Source organism: Barbus barbus (assembly GCF_936440315.1).
Source record: "Barbus barbus genome assembly, chromosome: 14".
NCBI classification, from domain to species: domain Eukaryota; kingdom Metazoa; phylum Chordata; class Actinopteri; order Cypriniformes; family Cyprinidae; genus Barbus; species Barbus barbus.
The window spans coordinates 8,939,927-8,962,132 of record NC_136742.1 but is presented as its reverse complement, the minus strand read 5'-3'; the positions used below and the strand labels follow the sequence as shown (position 1 = coordinate 8,962,132).

The window sequence follows — 22,206 nt, the reverse complement described above, 5'->3', positions numbered from 1 at the left end:
TTTGTAGTAACAGAAGATGTCATGACCATAATTCTTAGTTTTCATTCTTGGTCTTTCATAAACACAGTACATTTTGGCTGGTTATCACGGTCCAGTTAATCCTGCTGGAAATACCATGAATACACCATCTGCCTGCAAACATGCATTGTTGGTCTCAACACACTCCAAATCCCTTTAATGTGCAACATCCAGATGGACAGTGACAGAGTGTACACTTTTTACAGTCAATATTGTCTACACTCAGCTTTGAGATTGTTTCCCCATCATCTAAATCCTTCCCTGCATTGTCAGTGTGGAAAAAATATAATTGTGCTTGTGCAACTTTTCATCAGCCTTTGAACCTCATCACATGCTTATTGGCTTCTTTTATTTCCCCACTGGCTCTTGGCTGCTTTTTGATTCTTTACCCATTTGTGTGATGGCTTTGCTAAGATCTTGTTTGGGTCTAACTGTAGACTCTCTGACAGTCCATGAATCCCTAATGTACACTACAGGATTGTGGGCAGTTCTTCTTTGGGACAACTCTGTACTAGCAATACTCTACAGCGATAATAAATGCTTTAGCTTTGTCACCCGGCTCTGACACCTTTTGTTAAATTTAGCCATCTCGTTAATCATACTGCATTTGCATTTTTAAAAGCGCCTTTGACATTGATGTATTTTTTTATGTCTTTGTGTGCTAGTGTTCATGCTCAGTATATCACCTATTGTTTAAGTGAATGGGTTCACTTGCTCTTTTGAGTTCTTTCTCTCAACTATAGCTATATGAAACCTGCCAAAATTCCAAATTCAAATGGACAAACTACTATACTGTAAAGAAAAATATAATAATGAAATAATAATAATAATAATTGAGGTTAAAACAAGTGAAAAAAATCTGTAACTGAAAAAAAAGCATTTTATTATTTATTATTATTATTTATTGATACTGCATGCATTTGTAATAATATAAATAATTATACATACATTTATGCTTTCATAGATATTTTGGAGCACCTAACCACACCCCTACCCTAAACCTAAAACTTTTCAACAATATAAATTCAGCAAATAAGTTGTGTTGCATTCCGAGTATTCTGAAGCCATACGGTGTATTTATTACTGAATATTTAACTTAATCATAACAATAGAATTATCATGCCCTTTGCCTCTGAATATTGATGCTATTGGTTTTTTTATGTAAATTAATTAAGTACTTGGCATTTCAAAAAATGAATCTAAATGATGCATGCACATGACATCACTATTTTTACAATTTTTTACAAGTGTTAAAATACAATAACGGTATTGTTTTCAAAAACTTTGGAACCCATCTTCAAAAGTTTGCATTTTTAAGCCCCCAAAATGTTGTTGCTGTGTAAATGAACGACCAAAATGCACACACATATATATATATATATATATATATATATATATATATATATATATATATATATATATATATATACACACACACATTTTTTTATATTTAAATGGTGTAGATACCCCTAGCTCCTACCCTGATTAAACACACTTGAACCAGCTAATCTAGGACTTCAGACTCCCTAGAAGCTTCCATGCAAGTGTTGGAACTGGCTGGAGCTCAACTCTGCAGGATGTTGGCCACATTAAAGTAGTAGTTTAGGATGGCTATTGTGAAGTAATAAGGGTTGGGAACCTACCAAAAATGTGCATTGCTAAGCTCCCAACTAGTCAACAAGAAAGTTTGCCAAGCCAAGCTGAAAGATATCCTTTAGAGAAAGTTACAAAAGCAGCTTGCCAAAGGAAATATATTTTTATAATGACGAATTATAAAAAAAAAAAAAAAAAAAAAAAAAATTGCTAGCTGCAATTCAATCTAATACATTTTCATATTTTGAGTTGTCATTTGTTGCATGAAGCACCCCACACCTGTCCCTCGGTGTGACTCAAGCAGATTTCAAAAAACAAACAAAACAAAAAACAAAATAATTGCATGCAAATTGCCAAAAAGTAAATGTGATGGTCAATATCTACTATGGTACAGGGATGGTATATCATGGTATTTTACTATTTCTTAGTACTAAATTATCAGCATTTTTGCATACCATGACATGGTGCAGGGTTCATGTCACTGTGGCAATTGTACTGCTCTTGTGTACTGTTTTAATCTGAAAATGTCTTTACCTACATTCACAAGCTCCACATGCAGGTGCTGAACATAAAATACCCTGCTACTATTTATACGGAGTGATAAACCACTCAAAATGAATCAGTGTGTGAGTGAGCTATTAGAATGATTCAGACTGATTAGTTAATCAGTTCAATAGAGTTAAATAGATCTGACTGAGTAATAATTTGTTAATTGAGCTAAGCAGCTGACAGAACATATTCATTGGTGTGTCATATATTGTCAAGGAAAACAAAACAATAGCTTGTGTCAATGCTACCCAGCTACTTAATCAATAAAATTTGTTAGCTGCACTACCACAAAAAGCTACATGATTTAACAAAGACTCTTCCACTGAGAAATGCTAAGACGAAGCTACCGCACAACACTGCAAGTGATATTTTTTTAATTAAGGTTAATTCAGGTTATTTAACAAGAGCAGTCTGTGACACTAAAATTGTGAGCCAAAACAAGTTCATAAACTGCTGATGGGGACGTTCTCAGCATTTCAGCCAGCTGAACAAATGCCACATCACCAAACTGGAACCTCATCCTTAGAGAGCCAAGTGTCATTCCCCGCTAGCTGAGGACAGCGATGCCTGGATGGGTAAATGTGTGCCCATAAGGACAATGAAGGCAGTGGGATGGGGACCGGAAGCTTGTTCAGCACTGCTGTGAATGGAAATGGCACTTCAGTGTAGATAATGCCGTGTATTTCACTGCACACTGATTCATTTGCTCTAGCCAGAGGATTCCTTCTCTCAGAGGTACAAGCAGATGGCTCACATAAGGTATTTTTCTTCCATCTGCCTCTCCTGTGTTTCGTGAGGAGCTCTCCTGCATGTGGTCATACTCTTATGTAAGCCGTCACAGTTATGAGTGTATTTGATTTGAGCTCAGATGGAGAAATCTAATGTTTTTAACTGGACGTTTGTTGGATTCATCACAATTTATGTGAGGTCAAAAGGTTAAATATTTCTATCACTTATTGGTTATGCTGTTAGATTGGCATGGCCTCATACAACAGGGAATTTCAATCTATATAATCATATATAAATATAGACCTCATGAGACACATAAGAAGCTCATAAAACAAAGAGAAACATAAAGCAGTAATAATGTTGTCAATAATGACACAACACTTAAAGGGACAGTTCACCCTAAAATGAAAAGTCTGTCATTAATTATTCGCCCTCATGTCATTCCAAACCCGTAAGACCTTCGTTTATCTTCGGAACACAAATTAAGATATTTTTGATGAAATCCAAGAGCTTTCTGACCCTGCATAGACAGCAACACAGCTGAAATGTTATATGGACCAAAAAGGACACTTTTTGTGTGCAAAGAAAACAAAAATAACTTCCAGGTCAGTCTCCACTGCCATTCACTAGAGTACCATGGCGCATGTGTGTGCACCTTCCTCTGCTTGTAAACAAGGTGCAGTGCATCCGGATTCTACATCAGAACGCCAGCTCCTGCATCAGCAGCATCACATGCATGCATCACAATTATCTTGTGAATGCGCAGCAGAGACTGACATGGAAGAGAAGAAATTGTTGAATAAAATTTATATTTTTGTTTTCTTTGCACACACAAAGTATTCTTGTAGCTTCATAGAATTAAGGTTGATGTCACATGGACTATTTTAATGATGTCCTTACTATCTTTCTCGGCCTTGTGTCAGTTATGTTGCTGTCTATGGAGGGTCAGAAATCTCTCAGATTTCATCAAGAATATCTTAATTTGTGTTCCAAATTTAAACCAAGGGCTTGCGGTTTGGAACGACATGAGGGTGAATAATTAATGACAGGATTTTTGGGTTAACTGTCGCTTCAACTAAACTAAAATAAAATATTGAAACAGCAAATTTTTCCTCTGTTCTTATATGTAGATCGTCTTCACAACCTTTATTGTATATAAAAATTCCTTCTTCTTCTTCAACCGAAAGAAAGAAAGAAAGAAAGAAAGAAAGAAAGAAAGAAAGAAAGAAAGAAAGAAAGAAAGAAAGAATGAATGAATGAAGTGTGACACAGTCATTTATTTGCGACTTTTTATTCTTATTGTGAATAATTTATTGTGTAAAAAACAAAAATTGTGGCGGAAGAAAGAAAAAGTAGAAAAAAGATCTGCACACTGTTAATCCCTTTATTTTAAATGTTTAAAAAGCGACGTTTCGGTCAGAAGACTTTTCTGACCGAAACGTCGCTTTTTAAACATTTCTGACCGAAACGTCGTTTTTTCACACAATCTAACTAATTTGTGCACGCTTATTCTTAAGTAGCCCTTGATGTCGATCATGGATTAAATCAATCCACCATGGCAAACAGCGAATATATTTGTGCTGTTTAATGCAATTGAAACATTTTATTTTCCTCAGTGCATAATTGACATGTCACAAGCATATTTTTCATCTGTAAATGTTTGAAAGTCATGCAAATATATCCATTTTGCTGTCAGGAGTGGGAGAGGCATACGTGAGTGAATGAGCGCTGCTGCGCGCATGCACGCTAATCAGACGGAGCTAATACAGTCCTAATTACGAAGCTCAGATGAGTTAATGTGTGTTTCTTATAGCAATTAATGTGTAAAAAAATTAAAGTGTAGTTTTATTTTAGTGATTTTAACTTTTAGTTTAGTGATTGTAAAGAGCAATGTTAGATTGTAATGTTCTAATGTTATCTGTTCTAACTATAAAAGGTACAACTGTTATAAAACCAGAGAGAACAGCTGCATGGTTATGATGGTATGTGAGAGAGTCAGTTTCAATATCATTGCATTCCTATTGGTCAGTGAGCTCAGCTTAGCCTGACAGTTTGCCTGCCCTGAATCAGGTTAGCTTTCCAGCATAAGTACCCACAGTGACTGAGGTTGATCTTTGTTAAATTTGCTTTATGGAACCAAATAATTTGACAGTGAGTCAGACTAACTGAAATAAGCCTGGCCTATTTGGTAAACTTGTTTTATGAAACAGGCCTCAAGGCATTAGAAGTCAGAAGACACATAAGTTAATTTATGATTTGCTGTCTGTCTGAACCAAATTTTGATCATATTTTTTAAATTGCATTGTATTGCATCGAATCGCATTGTGTTGAATCACATCGAAATCAAATCACATTGCATCGTAATAGGGGTGAATCGTATCGTATCGTAATGCTTCCTTGATATTTTGTAGCCTTTTTTGTTCAGCTACACACGTACATCTCTAAAACTTCTGATAAAGATCACTTTATCTGGAAGCATCTCGTGTGTACAAACATCTAATAAACATCTTCTTAAAAGCAGGTTTATACTTTCTAAATCAAAATATGTCTGTCAAACTCAACTTGATTTACAGAGACAGTGTGATTCAATGCCATTCAGTTCCTACCAAATTCCAAGAAACAAACCGAGTCATGTTGCATAACTCAGTCTGGTTAAGTCACTGGTGGCTTGAATACATTATCAGACAGAGAATGATGAATTATTAATCATAATTTGTGTTAAAACAGATCAACCTCAGCAAAGTAGACTCTGATGATTGCTAATCTTTCCATCTTTCTAATACATATCATTACAAAGATATTCAGTGGTTCCTTTATCTCTGCTTTTCTCATTTTCTATCTTGATGCAGTGTGTAACAGACACTTGTGGCAAATGCCTTTATCTGTTCATGGCATAGAGGCTATCAGCCTCTGAAAAGATTACATTTCTAGCATGCAGAAACTCATTAGTCAACATCAATGCATGCTATCTTGGCTCAGCTGAATGACTGGGGTCCTTTTTTTCAGTTTTAGATATCATCCCAATTTAACTGTGATGCTTAAATTGACAGAAATTCAAATGGTTACACCTCATTCCATCTTCAACAACCATCTGCTTTTTTTGAGTAAGTGGGTTATTATAGTGGACATGAATATTGTCAGCTGGAATATATTAACATCAAATACTTCTTTAAAATGTCCTTTCTTTCCAATGTTCCCTTAAGATTCAGAGCCTTCATTTACATAATTTGAAAGCTCCCCTTTGTCTCCAGAATTAGCTGAATATGAGATCAGTCCAAACCAACACTAGGTCCTCTGGAAATTGGTCTAGCTCTTTCCTATTTTTGCGGTCCTCTCTCTGGAAGATGAAGAGTAATTGTTATTCAGTGGTAGAAGTGCTTTGATTTGAGAGCACGGCCTTTGGCTTGGTTAGATGAGGACTGTGTTGTGTCTTACCACATAATGTAAAACAGCTTTTAGCATATGCCACTACGGTAACACAAGGCTGAATTAGAGTCTGTCCTTCTGTATGATTTATAGGATGAGACACGAGAGCAATAGAGTGGGAAAGGCGGCAAGCTCTATCAGAAGACAGAATTAAAATATTAAATCGATACCCACAATTTTCTTTTCCTGGACTTACTGAACTCTTAAAAGTTAAGTATATTAGTAATAATACAATTAAACATGCTGGATACATGTTTAAATATAATTTAAAACTTTTATTTTCTGTCAATTACCATGGAATTTAAGTAGACAAGCTTTGAAATGTATTTTAATAAATTTAAAATTTCTCAAATCTGTGCCAGAATGGATAATAATAAAGGCTGCAAAATTAGCAGAAGCAATTATGTACAGTTAGGGGCCAAATCTTGGTTTGTAGTTGCTAAACTTATACTATCCAAACAACTATGATATATATTTAAAATATATAATTTATTTTGGTAACACTTTACCGTCAGGAGAACATCCCTTTTATACCGTCCATTAGTTTTTTGTTACAGTATTTATTAATCTTTGTTAGTTAAAGTACTACTGTTCTTTGTTAGTTCTTGGCACAGGCCCATTAAATGATATTAGCAGATACAACTTTTTAATAATTATCTTAATACTTTACAAGTATTTTTCATAGTAACTAAAGTAGTTAACTAATTGTAGATCCTGGTCGGAACAAGAACACACACACTCACACACACACACTTAATTTCAAGACGACACATTCCTGAACAGGAATCAAAGCCCCACTCCCAGCATGTGACTGGCAGGCCGATCTCCTGCCCTGAATCTCTGATCTCGGGAGAACTCTAAAAACCAAGAATATATTTGAGAGGAACATCTGGATATCTTTAAAGAACAGCACGGTCAATCGGTTTTCTATAAATAAAGTCGAACAGGGCAAAAGACCTTGTCATTTGGAGAAACTCCACACAAACACTCCCTGATTCCCTGACCATTAACGCAGTAATTCAATTATGTTATCCGCAGGGAAGACGGTTTTACAGCCGACGTCCGAAACTAAGCAAAACACCAGATCTCCACGAAAGTGACCTTCCCGCGACCTCGCGTTTCTCCCCAAAAGAGGAACGCGCCTTTTTTGCTCTCTGACAGACAAAGAGACGCAATGTTTTCGCTCAAGTATTTTATAAGGGACAAATCATACTAGTTTCTGCTATTGAAGCAATATACTCGAAAACAATATATACAATATATTTACAACATATATTAAGGTGGTTTTCATGTCATTTATAAGCTTGCTGTGTTATGGAAACTTATGGTATTGTTGTTATCTTGTGATGTATGATTTTCCTGATCAATATTTGTTCAGTTTCACATGCGTGGTGTGATTATTTAGAATTAAGGATTGTTTCATCTAGGGCTTAACCGCGTAATGGATACAATTGATATATGTACTTTGGTTATGCAGAATTACCTAATGTTTGCTTTGTAATGAAAGCTGATTTCATCAGCAATACTCTGGTGTGGATGAAAATTGTCTGTTCTCATCGATGTATGATTACAATACGAATAGAAATCTGCTGTCAATAATTTCTGAATGTGATAAAATAATTGAACAAGATAATGTTTGCACGGAAAGAAGCTGTGCATGGTGGGGCTCTGCCCCACAGGAAGAATCCGATTGGGTCAGCCGCCCGTGGGTGCATCCCAAATCGGCCCGTTAAAGACAGATACCCAACTGTATGTCTCAGTTGGTTGGTTGGAGAAAAGAAAAGCTCAAGCTTGAGCTCGTTTCTTAGCGCTCTCAGTCATTTAACATCATGATCGAGCAGTGAACAGAGATCAAGACTCAAACTTCCAAAGAACTTTAACATCTAAAGCCTCAGAAACTGAAACCAACTTCCTGGGAGCGTCATCAAGTCAGAACGAAGCCAACCAACCACTGAAGAGTATTCTCGTGACGATGACCTACCAAGCCGCCAATCCACGCACGATCTTTCCTGGACTGGGAAGGAACTAAGTCAACTGAATGCAAGGAAAGTAAGACAATATTTCCTAAATCTGCTGGAAACTGGTTGTATTCATCGCTAAGAGTAAAAATAGAAGAGTTCCATGCGTGTGAAGTTTAAGATTGGTTGTAGAAACTGATGTGTTTAAAAGTAAACTATTTGTATTGCTTCAGTAAAAAAAAAAAAAAAAAGTGAAAGTGATGTGACATGTGGCCAAGTATGATTACCCATACTCGGAATTTGTGCTCTGCATTTAACCCATCCAAAGTGCACACACACAGCAGTGAACACACGCACACCATGAACACACACTCGGAGCAGTGGGCAGCCATTTATGCTGCGGCGCCCGGGGAGCAGTTGGGGGTTCGGTGCCTTGCTCAAGGTCACCTCAGTCATGGTATTGGAGAGGAGAGAGCGCTGTACATACACTCCCCCACCTACAATTCCTGCCGGACGTGAGACTCGAACTTGCAACCTTTAGATTACGAGTCTGACTCTCTAACCATTAGGCCACGACTTCCCCCATAACGAAGTGCCACTATCACTGTAAATCACCTGAGCATAAAGGAGTTTCACAAACAGAAGCATTAACTTTCTGTCAGGGATTTTTATATCATTTCTAAAGTTTAATTGACAGCAGATGCAAATCCCATGCCCTTGATGGCGGTTATGTCATGTATCCAATCATATGTTTAAAGGAAACATCCTTTCCTGCCCCATCCAGAATGGTGCTTCATCATATTGAACTTTCATTCAAAGTTTGAATGCATATTTGGAGGAATAAATCACATTGGCAATCAGTCACTGGTAGTGATGGATTGCCACTCTTAATCAAATCTCACACTGCCAGCAGTTTGGAATTCAACTGCATAGTGACTGGTAGGCATGAGCACTGCAGAAGGTACCATATATCACCACAGTGAGTGAATCCAAAACTATGACACATAAAAAAAATCGGCCATTGTCCTCTGGCTCTGGAAATTTATGAAGTCAAATCTTTTCCTGAACTCTATATCCTCCTGCTAGACTAGGATTCGCTATTCGCTCAGCCTTTCTTTAATTTGTGGGTGCCTTGAAGGCCAAAGTGCCAGTGAAACCCTGACTGAACCTCAACCAATAATAAAGCAGAGGTTCATAAAGAAGTTGCTGAAGGAGGTTTTCTAAGACTGGAATCGAGAACAAAGAGCTGCGGCTGTGAACAGAAAAAAGGATTTTGTCTTAAAATTGTGACATTTGAATGGAAGGAGGGCAAAAAATAGCTGTGAGGCCTGCGGTACAGGGAGCGCTCTGTCTTCGGCACAACGATAACACCCGTCTGGGCAACGAAGCTTCATCATACAGACAACGATCCGTTCTCAGTACAATAATACCCTATCAGTCTAGCGAGGTGTGTATGTGTTGGTATTTTCATATAAAACATTATTCACAAACTGAGAATAGTTTATGAAATTTAAATGGTTATGTTATCCAATTAAGGGAGAGAGTGGTAAGACATGTTTGAAATTTTCCTTCAGCCAATGAACAATGACAAATGATGATGAAGGAAAACGTCTCAGGTTACGCATGTAAGCATGGTTCCCCGAAGGGAACGAGACGCTGTGTCGAAACGCTATGGGAACGTCCACAGCGTGACCGCGCTCTGAATTGCATGTGAAATCTGTCCAATGGATGGGCGAGACATCACGGGCGGGTGAAGTAATCGGCCAGGAAGCATAAAAGCACGTGTGGTGGAACCGGCGTCAGCTTCAGGAATGAAGCAACCGCTCGCAGGGATGCCGGAAGTATGGGCCCGAGACGCAGCGTCTTGTTCCCTTCGGGGAACCATGGTTACATGCGTAACCTGAGATGTTCCCCTTCAGGAACTCGAGCTGTGGAAACGAGATGCCCACGCCGCCGGACTTCCAAATCCCTGTCCAGTGTGGATGAAGCACAGCTAGGGCAAGAGAAAAAAGGGGCCACGAGTGGATAAATGGGTGGGGTCTGTGTCCCGAAGGCCAACTTCTGAGAAGTGAGTCTTGGTCCCCAAGAGAGGAGAGAGCAGAGGACTCTAGGCTATTGAAAGTATCCACATCCAAAACAGGCATAAGCTCTCTGGCCTCGTGCTCCAGCGAGCGGGGGCCTCTAAAACTCTCTAAGCGAGAGGAGACCTGACGACACTCGCCGAAACAGTCGAGCTCTCGTAGCGGAGACCTCTGCATACCGACTCTCTAATCGAGAGGAAGTCTACTACGCTCCACACGCTGGACATCCTGTAAGGAGACTCACTTAGAGCCTACCACTCACATAACTGTCCTAGCGGAGCTCTGGTGAGCGGGGGCCTCTAAAACTCTAAGCGAGAGGAGACATGACGACACTCACTGAAAAATTCGAGCTCTCGGAGTGGAGACCTCTGCATACCGACTCTCTAATTGAGAGGAGGTCTACGGCGCTCCACACGCTGGACAACCTGTAAGGAGACTCACCTAGAGCCTACCACTCACATACAATATCTCACAGAAGTGAGTACACCTTCATATTTTTGTAAATATTTTATTGTATCTTTTCATGTGAACACTGAAGAAATGACACTTTGCTACAATGTAAAGTAGTGAGTGTACAGCTTCCTTGTAACACTAACGAGTCACATGACACCGTGAAGAGAAAATGGCTAATTGGGCCCAATTTGGAAATTTTCACTTAGGGGTGTACTCACTTTTGTGGGCAGCGGTTTAGACATTAATGGCTGTGTGTGGAGTTACTTTGAGGGGACAGCAAATTTACACTGTTATACAAGCTGTACACTCACTATTTTACATTGTAGCAAAATGTCATTTCTTCATTGTTGTCACATGAAAAGATATAATAAAATATTTACAAAAATGTGAGGGGTGTACTCACTTCTGTGAGATACTGTAACTGTCCTAGCGGAGCTCTGGCGAGCAGAGGTGTCTAAAACTCTCTAAGCGAGAGGAGACCTGACAACACTCGCTGAAACAGTCGAGCTCTCAGAGTAGAGACCTCTGCATACCGACTCTCTAAATCGAGAGGAGGTATACTACGCGCTACACGCTGGATATCCTGTAAGGAGACTCATCCAGAGCCTAACACACACATAACTGTCCCAGCGGAGCTCTGGCGAGCGGAGGTCTCTTCAACTCTCTAAGCGAGAGGAGACCTGACGACACTCGCCGAAACAGTCGAGCTCTCGGAGCAGAGACCTCTGCATACAGACTCTCTAAATCGAGAGGAGGTCTACGACGCTCCACACGCTGGACAACCTGTAAGGAGACTCACCTAGAGCCTGCCACTCACATGACTGTCCTAGCGGAGCTGTGGCGAGCGGAGGTCTCTAAAACTCTCTAAGTGAGAAGAGACCGGATGACACTCGCCGAGACAGTCGAGCTCTCAGAGCGGAGGCCTCTGCATACTGACTCTCTAAATCGAGAGGAGGCCTACTACATTCTGTACACTGGGCATACTGTGAGGAGGTGCAGCTACCACTCACATAACTGCCCCAGCGAAGCTCTGGCAAGTGGAGGCCTCAAAATCTCTCTGTAGCGAGAAGAGGCCTACCACGCTTGCAGTGACCGTTTTGACGGGAAGAACGATATCGGTATGCTTTTCCCCCAAAGCAAACCTCATGAACTCCCTGCTAAGGGAACCAGTCTGGTGTGCCTAGAGAAGCTAGCTCGGTGCCCTGAAGCAGAGGACCAGCAGGAGACGACCGAACCAACTGCTCTGGGGACCGTTTTACGGGCAGAAACAACTGAGAGAAGTGCTCGCTGGAGACCGAAAAGGAATTGATATGAAAAGGATTCATAAAACTAACAAGAATGACATAATGCATGCGTCGCCTCGGCAATGCGCGCTGCAACAGCGAGCTCTCATTCAAAGAGCTCAGCCCCAAGCGAGAGCGCTAGATCTGGGGAATGCAGGTGGAGATAGGGCCAACCCGTCTCCAACCCATCCGCCAGATCCATGTGCGATCCCACTCGAAAAACCAGACCGAAACTGACCGAAATTAACCGAAACTGCGAGATCATACAGTAGGGAGAAGCACAATCAGCACCTTTATTTATTTATTTTTTAGAGCTGACAGGTCGAACTCTGTTTCTATGCAGGAACGCTGCTGAAATTATATCCTCGTTCATAATATGCTTGTGCAAACAATGCTTGTGCAAACACTGCAGCTTACAAAGCTCATCGACGTCCTTCACGTCCACCTCCTCGGAGGAAGACAGGCGGAGCGTCGAGCTCTCACTCTGGGGGGAAGAAACTGCAATGTGGGCTTCCGATCCCAGAGAGCGGGCGCTGGATCTGATGGGAAAGGAAGACGATAGGGGCTCGCCCGTCTTCATTCCCTCCACCTGATCCATCTGCGATTCCAACAAGCGAAAGCAGGGCAGGCACCGTAAGGAATGCTGGTGAAAGCTCCGTCCTCAAAAAGAGCACTCTGAGAGCAAGTACTCGAGAGCTGATTCTGCGTGCTCTGCTCTCAAGCAGACCACACACAGACTGTGTGTATCCCCAGCAGTGATGTAGCTTTTGCAGGGAGGAACACACATTTAGTCATTTGGCAGACGCTTTTATCCAAAGCGACTTACAATTGGGGAATACACAAAGCGATTAATCTTGAAGAGGCAATCAGACAGAGGAAGTGCTCATAACACTAAGTCTCAGTCATTGTTCAAATAAGTACAAGCTAGTAAGCGGAGAGAAAGATAGAGGGAAAGAGTTTTTTTTTTTTTCTGAGTTTAGGATGAAGTCAAGTACTGCCGAAAGAGATGAGTTTTCAGTTGTTGCTTGAAGATTGCCAGGGATCCGGCGTTCCGGATAGGGGTGGGAAGATTATTCCACCAGCCAGGAATGGTGAACGAGAATGTTCTGGAGAGTGATTTTGAGCCTCTCTGTGATGGTACCACAAGGCGTCGCTCACTGGCAGATCTCAAACTTCTGGAGGGGATGTAGGTTCGTAATAGTGAGTGGAAGTAGGAGGATGCTGAGCCTGTGGTAGTTCTGTACGCAAGCATCAGTGTCTTGAACTGGATGCGAGCTGCCACTGGTAGCCAGTGCAAGGAGATGAAGAGAGGTGTAACATGTGCTCTTTTGGGCTCGTTGAAGATCAGTCGTGCCGCTGCATTCTGAATCATTTGTAGAGGTTTGATTGTGTTTGATGGCAGACCAGCCAGAAGAGCATTGCAGTAGTCCAGTCTAGAAACAACAAGGGCCTGGACAAGAAATTGCGCAGCATGTTCTGTCAGAAAGGGCCTGATCTTTCTGATGTTGTGTAGTGCAAACCTGCAGGATCGAGCAGTCTTTGGTGGGGTGGTGATGGTGCAGTGGATAAGACACATGCCTTTGGTGTGAGAGACCCGGGTTCGAATCCACTGTGAGACACCAATGTGTCCCTGAGCAAGACACTTAACCCCCTAGTTGCTCCAGAGGCGTGCGACCTCTGACATATATAGCAATTGTAAGTCGCTTTGGATAAAAGCGTCAGCTAAATGAATAAATGTAAATGTAAATGTCTTTGCAATGTGCTCTTTGAAGGTCAGCTGGTCATCAAAGATTACACCAAGATTTCTGACTGAAGTTGATGGGGTAATCATTGATGAGCCTAACTGAATCGTGAAGTCATGCTGTAGAGTCGGAGTGGCAGGGAAGACCAGAAGTTCCGTCTTTGCCAGGTTGAGCTGTAGGTGATGTTCTTTCATCCACGCCGAGATGTCCGCCAGGCAGCCTGAGATCCGTGCAGCTACCGTTGGGTCATCTGGTTGAAAACCAGTCGCTTTGGATAAAAGCGTCTGCTAAATGCATAAATGTAAATGTAAAATGAAAAGAGAGATAGAGCTGTGTGTCATCGGCATAGCAGTGATAGGAGAAGCCATGTGCATGTATGATGGGACCCAGCGATGTAGTGTATGTGGAGAAGAGGAGGGGTCCAAGAACCGATCCCTGAGGAACTCCAGTGACCAGTTGATGTGGTTTGGATACCTCTCCTCCCCAGGCCACCCTGAAGGATCTACCGGTGAGATAGGATTCAAACCAGCGAAGAGGAATCCCAGTGATGCCCAGTGATGAGAGTGTAGACAGGATAATCTGATGATTGACAGTGTCAAAAGCAGCAGAAAGATCCAGCAGCATGAGGACTGACAATTTGGAATCAGCCTTTGCAGTTCGCAGGGCTTCAGTGACTGAGAGTAGCGCAGTCTCTGTTGAATGGCCACTCCTGAAGCCTGACTGTTTAGCATCCAGTTTGTTGTACTGTGAAAGAAACCGCAAGAGCTGGTTGAAGACAACTCGTTCGAGTGTTTTTCCCCTATGAATGGAAGGAGAGAGACAGGTCTGTAGTTATCTAAAAGAGAAGCGTTTAATGTAGGTTTTTTGATCAGTGGGGTTACCTGAGCCTGCTTGAATGCTGTGAGGAAGGTGCCTGTGAGGAGAGATGTGTTGATAATGTGTGTGAGTGCCGGTAAGAGTGTGGGAGAGATTGTTTGGAGAAGGTGTGAGGGGATCGGGTCGAGAGGACATGTTGTAGGATGGCTGGAGAGGAGAAGTTTGGATACTTCTGCCTCGGTGAGGGGACAGAAGGAGAAGATGGGAATTAGAGCAGTGGATGTGGTTGATTGGAGGTCCTGTGGAGTTGAGAACTGGTTACTGATTGTTCTAGTTTTGTCTGTGAAAAAAGAGGTAAAGTCATCAGCGGTTATAAAAGTGGTGGGAGGTGGAGGAGGGGGACAGAGGAGAGAATTAAATGTTCTGAAGGGATTACGCATGTCTGGAGCGCTGGTGATCTTGTTTGTGGAAATGTGAGGATTTGGCAGTGTGGACTTCAGTAGAGAAAGATGAAAGCAAAGACTGATACCTACTCAGGTCCGACGGATCGTTTGATTTGCGTCATTTTCTCTCTGCCGGTCTTAGTTTGGTCCGATTCTCACGAAGAACATCGGATAACCAGGGGTTAGAAGGAGCAGCCCGTGCTGGCCTGGAGGAGGGAGGACAGATGTCGTCTAGACAAGAGGTTAAGGTAGAGCATAAAGTGTCAGTGGCTGCATTTACATCCAGAGAAGATAAATGGGTAGGCGAGGGAAGAGAAGAGGATACCACAGAGGAAAGAAGGGAGGGGGAAAGGGAGCGTAGGTTGCGTCTGAAAGTAACCGGTAAGGGAGATGGTGGCACCTGGGTAGCAAAATGTAAAGTAAATGTAACGAAGGAATGGTCAGAGATATGTAGTGGTTGTACCAGAATGTTATCTGTAGAACAATTGCGTGTGTAAATTATGTCGAGTTGGTGACCTGATTTGTGCGTGCTAGTAGTGGTGAGGCATTTGAGATCAAATGAAGCTAGGAGTGACTGGAAGTCTGTAGCATAAGGCCTGTCTAGGTGAATGTTGAAATCTCCGAAGACTAAGAGTGGAGTGCCATCCTCCATGAAAGAGGACAGCAGTCCGTCCAGCTCATCTAGGAAGGTTGGTGGTATTTGGCCCGGTGGACGATATACTACCACAATCTGGAGTCTTATAGGAGCTGTCACAGTAACGGCATGCGACTCAAATGAGTTGAGATTGCCTAGGGGAGAGTGGGTAGAGTATTTCCAATTGTTAGAAATGAGCAAACCAGTGCCCCCACCCCGGCCAACTTGCCTAGGGGTGTGAGAGAAAGAGAAATTGTGAGAGAGAGCAGCTGGGGTTGCCGTGTCTTCTGGACGAATCCAGGTCTCAGTCAAGCCCAGGATGCTGAGTGTGGAATGTAAGGAAAATGCAGAAATTAAGTCGGCTTTGTTGACAGCTGACTGGCAATTCCAAAGACCTACAGAGAAAGAGGTGCAGTGGAAGATGTAGAGATAGTGCGCAGGTTAGCAGGGTTACGTAACCTTCTGCGTGTATTTTTAGAACGAGGTAGAGAGAGAACCGGAATGGTTTGGAAACACATGATAGAGGATAGGAAAGCGTGAGGGAAGATAAAAACGATACTTAAGTGTGTGCTCGGTGTCGTTGCTCGGTCAAAGTCGCGCAGGAGAAAGTCATCTGTCTTTACACTCGTTGGTCTTCACACGAGGAGGCTGAACGCTTCCGCTGATGCTTCCGTGTCAGTGCTCTGACATCAAATAAATACAGTCTAAGAAACTAGAGTGAAAACAGCTGTTGCCGGCTTCTGATCAGCCCAGCCAATAAGGTAGGACTGCTAATAGCTCAAGACGAAACTAACACTGCACAATCACACAGGCTCGTTCTCAGCTGAGGCGCAAATTATTCTAATTACTAATAAGTGCAATCAAACAGAAAAACCAATGAAAATGCAGAGTAGAAATAGGTAGGAAACGAACTATTCCTTCCTAGTAGCAAGTAAATAATTTAAACAACAGAACTGCAAGACCAAGTTATTCAAAACACTTACGCAAGCTGTCGTCCGTCTCTTCTGGTGACTAATCGGCTTTCCCAACCTTAGAGCAGCGACCGAGTAGTTTAAATTTTATTGATTTTATTGACAGCCTGTAATGCGATCTGCTCTCGTCCAAGTGCCTAGTTTTCTCTGCACTTTTAGACATTGTGGAGCTTATTTCAAGTGATTGTGTAGGGACAAACAACACTAAATAAGACTCACAACACAGATCGACAGACACACACAGAGTAGCAGTTGCTGAATGACAAAAAGCTGACGCCGGTTCCACCGCACGTGGTTTTATGCTTCATGGCCGATTCCGTCACCGGCCCGTGACGCCTCGCCCATCCATTGGACAGATTTCACATGTAATTCAGAGCGCGGTCATACTGGGGACATTCCCATAGTGTTTCGACGCAGCTCGAGTTCCTTAAGGGGAACTTATACGAATGCATGCATACACACATACAACTATAGGAACATGAAGTCCAGAAATATATCTTGCAAAATTATATTTAGGCCTAAATAAGATTCATATCTGAATTGCATATCAAATTGCCATCCTTTTGGATGATTTAGTTTTAATATAAACTAATAAACTCTTATTTGCAGCTATTAAACTTTATTTAGCGCAATAAAAAGCAATCCACAGAAAACAGGGGATAAACGCAGGAACAAGGAGGTAAATACAAACTAAAAGTCTAGAAAACAAAACAGAAACAGGAAACAGAAACGGTTACAGTAACGGGTAACATCTGTATTAGTACAAATAAACTGAATGTTTAAATACACCGTGAGCATGTTTATAGTTTTTAACTGACTGAATTTATTGTTTACACAATGAACAGATTTATGCTGATTCTAAGCATAGTTAATAATAAAATGTTATATGTTTGCTTATTATTTATTTTAATTTGCTCTAAATTATGTATATTATTCATATATTCATATATATTCATAATATTTGGATATTGACATTTTGTAATATTATTTGTAATAGTCTACAGCAGTTTGGTTATTTATTTGTTTGTTGAAGGCAAAGCTTACTATTAGTTACTGACACAGCTTACCACAATTTGAGCTAAATTCGTTAGCCAAATCATTTATCCATTAATTTTACATTAGAAATTTGCCAACATGCATAGTAGATTTGTTTTGATATGAAATTCATTTAACTGCATGATGAAGATATTTATTTTACATGTACATTAAAAAAATGGTATATTAAGTAAGTAAAGTAAAGCACTTGGTATAGCTCCTCTCTCAACTGTATCTTTTGACTTCAAAATATGGTTAAATTCCAAAAAAAAAGAAAAACATGTACAGTTTGCTAGATTACAGAGGCAACATATCCTAACACTGACACATTTACTTCTCCCTCTGTGTTCTTGTTCTCCTACAAAACGTAAGAGATTAGAATGTTTAGGTTGGAGAAACTTGTAAATATCAGGACAGAAATTGGTTTGTTTTTGGTCCATGTGACCAAGTAGATTGTATGAGAAAGCTTGGACATCTACATGTACATTTGTTTGCATTCGTTATCTCATTTTTATTAGGTGCCCCACAGTGCCTATTTGCTACTGTGAGCCTTTGGGCTCTTAGCAGTTGTCCCTTGAATCCTTCATATTTGAGCTCAGAGCAGAGGCAACAGGAAGCATGGGAATCATTAAGACTTAATGCAGCTCTCTGAATGGTATTAAGCTCCAGGCAACTCATTTCAAACTATGCCATGCGATGAATAGATACTGAGTTCGTGTGACAGTTGCATTGCATGAAAGCCTTCGTCTTGAATTAAAGGTTGATATTCATATAGTGTTTCTTTGTCTGCATGTTTCTTTTTGATGATGTAAAATCCATCAGTGACTGCCGTTAAAAGTTAAAAACCGTTAGAGGAGAACGAGGTCATGAGAACATTGAAAACCTTTGAATTCTGTTTACCTTTAATCAGTGCTTATTAATGTAAAGTGTCAATTTAACCATTCACTCTTGATCACATGCATTGATTCATAAGCTACTTCTTTTACAATGTTATTCCATAGGAAAGAGAACTGCTGAGAAAAAATCTGCAGTTAGACAATGTTCGGATTTAGAACCACAGTCTGTGGAATCTTTAAAATGAGGACAGAAGTGTAAAAGGTTGTGCTGATTTATTTAGTAGTTATGTTATTTATGCGTATGTCTGTTTTTATGTTTCAAAAAGACGAGAGAAGGTTTTTCTCTTTAAAGATTGATGGAGTTATTCTGTCCGTGAGGAGCAACAGGTGCAGTGCTGTATCGATTGCTGCTCAGTTGCCTCTGTTTTACACAGTCTTCAATAACCAGCCAATCACTGACCTCTGAGCCATAAATCAACATAAAATCTTAAAAGGAGTAATTTTAAGTAAGATGAAAAGCTCACATTCCGATCTGCTTCTTTGGTCTAAATGTAAGCCTGGCAGTTGGACCATAATTCAGCTGTTCAAGTGTGTTGTTGCCTGTAGCAAAATGGAATACATTGCTATCAAAAATGTACATACTAAATTATTAATTGTATGCTAAATATAAACATGGATTTGAATTTAAAAATATATTGTCATATAAAATATTACATATACATTTTTGTGGTAGAGCGAGTGTATTTTTGTTTCTGCAAGAGCAGTCTGTGCTCTCTGACAATGGTTTGAATATAGATGCAGATTAAAAAGTGTTCAGCCATGAGTTAAAAGACACACTATAAACTATTAAACTCTGACATGGATGATTCTGATTCTGCTTTCTGATTTGCCGTTTTTGATTTTGTTTATCTGCTCATGATGGTTCACTGGTAGCCACTCATACACAGTTAAGTTTGTCATTTTTCTTTATTCCCAGCATCCCTGCCTCCATCATTCCTTGTTCTCTTCTGTCAACAGTTGCCATAGTGAAACAGAACAAGGATCTGTCTTTGTATGTGTGAGACTGAATAGAGAGGAGAGGAATTGGCTGTCTCTGGGTTCTTTGTGATATTTTTACCCTGGTGGTGAGAGTCTTTTCATCTCGGCTCAGTGGAGGCTATCAGACTCTTTACTGCCCCATGCAGGTTTTGATCAGCCCTGAAACAGATCAGACACGTCTCTGGAAAGAGCCAGAGTTTTTATTCACTCCTGTTCATGTTCTCGCTTTAATCGTCAACATGCAACTTGTTAGACACTTTGTTGTGAAGGTTATGCAAATGACAGCTCTGCTTTGTAAATTACTAAAGAGGACCATTTTTAGGGCCAAGGGCCATTAGACACGGTTTTGTACTGTGAAGTATTTTCAGTGAATAGTCAAACTTGATTTATTAACACGAGTGAAATATAAAATACTTGCTTGTTTTTTTTTTATGCAAATTTTTTAACATGGTTTATGGCTCAAATTTTCCAAAATAAAGAAGTAGAAGGCCCCAGGGATGCTTGTATTTGCTAGCCATAGGAAGATGGTTTAGCAGTGCAGTTCTTGCTTTTGGTGTGAAAATTTGCAGGTTAAAAAGTCACTTGCCAACTAGTTTTATAATAATAATAATAATAACAAAGTAAATGGTGAATTAAATAATAGTGAATAGTGGAAGTAAATAGTGAATAAAATAATTAAAGGTACAGTTCACCCAAAAATAAAATCCTAGTTGTATTTGACTTGCTTCTTTCAGACAAATACAATCAGTCATATAAAAAAAAAAATATCCTGGCTCTTCCAAGCTTTATAATGGCAGTGAATGGTGATGAAGATTTTGAAGCCCAAAAAAGTGCATCCATCCGTCATAAAAAGTGCATCACACGGCTCCAGGGGGTTCATAAAAGCCTTCTGAAAAGAAGTGATTTGATTGTGTAACTTTAATATCAATATTTAAACTTTGTAAACCGTAATCTCTAGCTTACTTTAACTGCTGTATGTGCTTTCACAAGAAAATGGCATTCCAGCGGATGCGGGCTTGGCGTAATCGCCAGTGAGAATATGCTAGTCTCGTGAGAACCAAGTTTCACTTTGCTTCAGAAGGCCTTTATTCACTGCCTGGAGCCATGTGCACTTGTTTGGGCTTCAAAATCTCAACAGCCATTCACTGCTATTATAAAGCTAGGAAGAGCCTGGACATTTTTTAATATAACTCCGATTGTATTCGTCTGAAACAAGAAAGTCATTTACATCTATAGATGGCTTGTGAGTAAATCATAGGGTAATTTTAATTTTTGCGTGAACTATCCCTTTAAATGTCAGATATATATATATATATTTTTTTAGGATGTAATTCATAGTTATTTGTTGAACTAAACTGCTTTTGATTCAAAGGTTTGCAGGTTAAAAACTAATCAAATTTAATTTAATGAATGAATGAAATACTTTGGATTTTTACTTTGTAATTACCCATTTCCCCCCCACAGGATTAACAAACAAATAATGTAGATTTATGAAAATATTTAGTTACATTTAATTGTTACACACAAAATGATAAACAATAACAAAGTGTGATCTTGAATTTCTCCTGCATATCTTTAGAAAATGCACTTTTATTCATTTGACAGAAATCCAAAGTGACTCAGTAATTTATCAGATTTTCAGTCATTTATATTTTACTTATCAACGTCAATAATAAGTCAATGCACTTACTTTAGCCATATGAGGTCTGTCCTTTTTCAGGCAAAAAAGTAAATAAATAAAACAATTATTTAAAATATTATTATTTGCAATAAATCTAATCAAATCAAAATGTATCTGTCCATTGCATGGTTCATGGTTCTTCTCTCGCATGGCTGTGGAAACCCCCTTTTGGATCTTTTATTGGTAAGAGTGCAGGCTAAGGTTAAAGCAATCTTAAGTGCACTTCTCAATTGTATCTTGAGCTGTAATTGTGCCTAGCAGTGATTTCAGTGAGACTTTTGTAAGATGTCTACAAAACCAGACCAGAGTGCTACTGATGTAGAAGATGGAATCATTTGGTTGAATGATCATGCGTCTGACCTCTTCTCTTCTCCATCATCAGATCCCTGTGATGACAGGAGCCTTCATGGACTCATCGCCTCACGATGACTACAGCACGGATCACTCTCTGTTCAACTCCTCTGCTAGCGTTCATGCCGCCGCTCTGGCAGCTCACAACCAACAGGAGGAGCAGCAGCCCATGTCCCGAGACGCCATCTGGCTGTGGATCGCCATCACCGCCACCATCGGGAACATCGTAGTGGTGGGCGTCGTCTACGCCTTCACGTTCTGACCTCTGGAATGAAACCAGCTGAACTTTGGAGACATATTCAGCTTTGAGTCCCCCAAATATAGGGCCCTGGGGTCCCTCATCAGACGAACAGTGTGTGCAATCTTTCAAGAAAAAAGTACACCGTGTTAGTTGTTTATTTGTTTGTTTTTTACGCAGAATGGTATTTAGAAGCTCCAGAAATTATTTTTGATTCATTGTAATTTTCATGTTGAAAACTTTGTAACTAGATTGTTTAATGCTAAACAAGTGTAACATGAGGAAAAACCACAGATTTCTTTTTTTCTCTCTCTCTCTTCTGAGTGACTAA

The 22,206-nt window shown here is 40.2% G+C and overlaps 1 protein-coding gene across 1 annotated transcript in view; it reads left to right on the top strand.

The window, feature by feature from the left end:
* Positions 1–21,899, top strand: part of LOC306880432 (uncharacterized protein C14orf132-like) — a gene marked incomplete at both ends in the record, with an annotated part of 39,103 nt that extends 17,204 nt beyond the window's left edge. Inside the window, one exon of the mRNA XM_079433928.1 lies at positions 21,669–21,899. Within this exon, the coding sequence (XP_079290054.1) occupies positions 21,669–21,899 (231 nt within the window). The remainder of the gene's footprint in view (positions 1–21,668) is intronic.
* Positions 21,900–22,206: the final 307 nt, after the last annotated feature.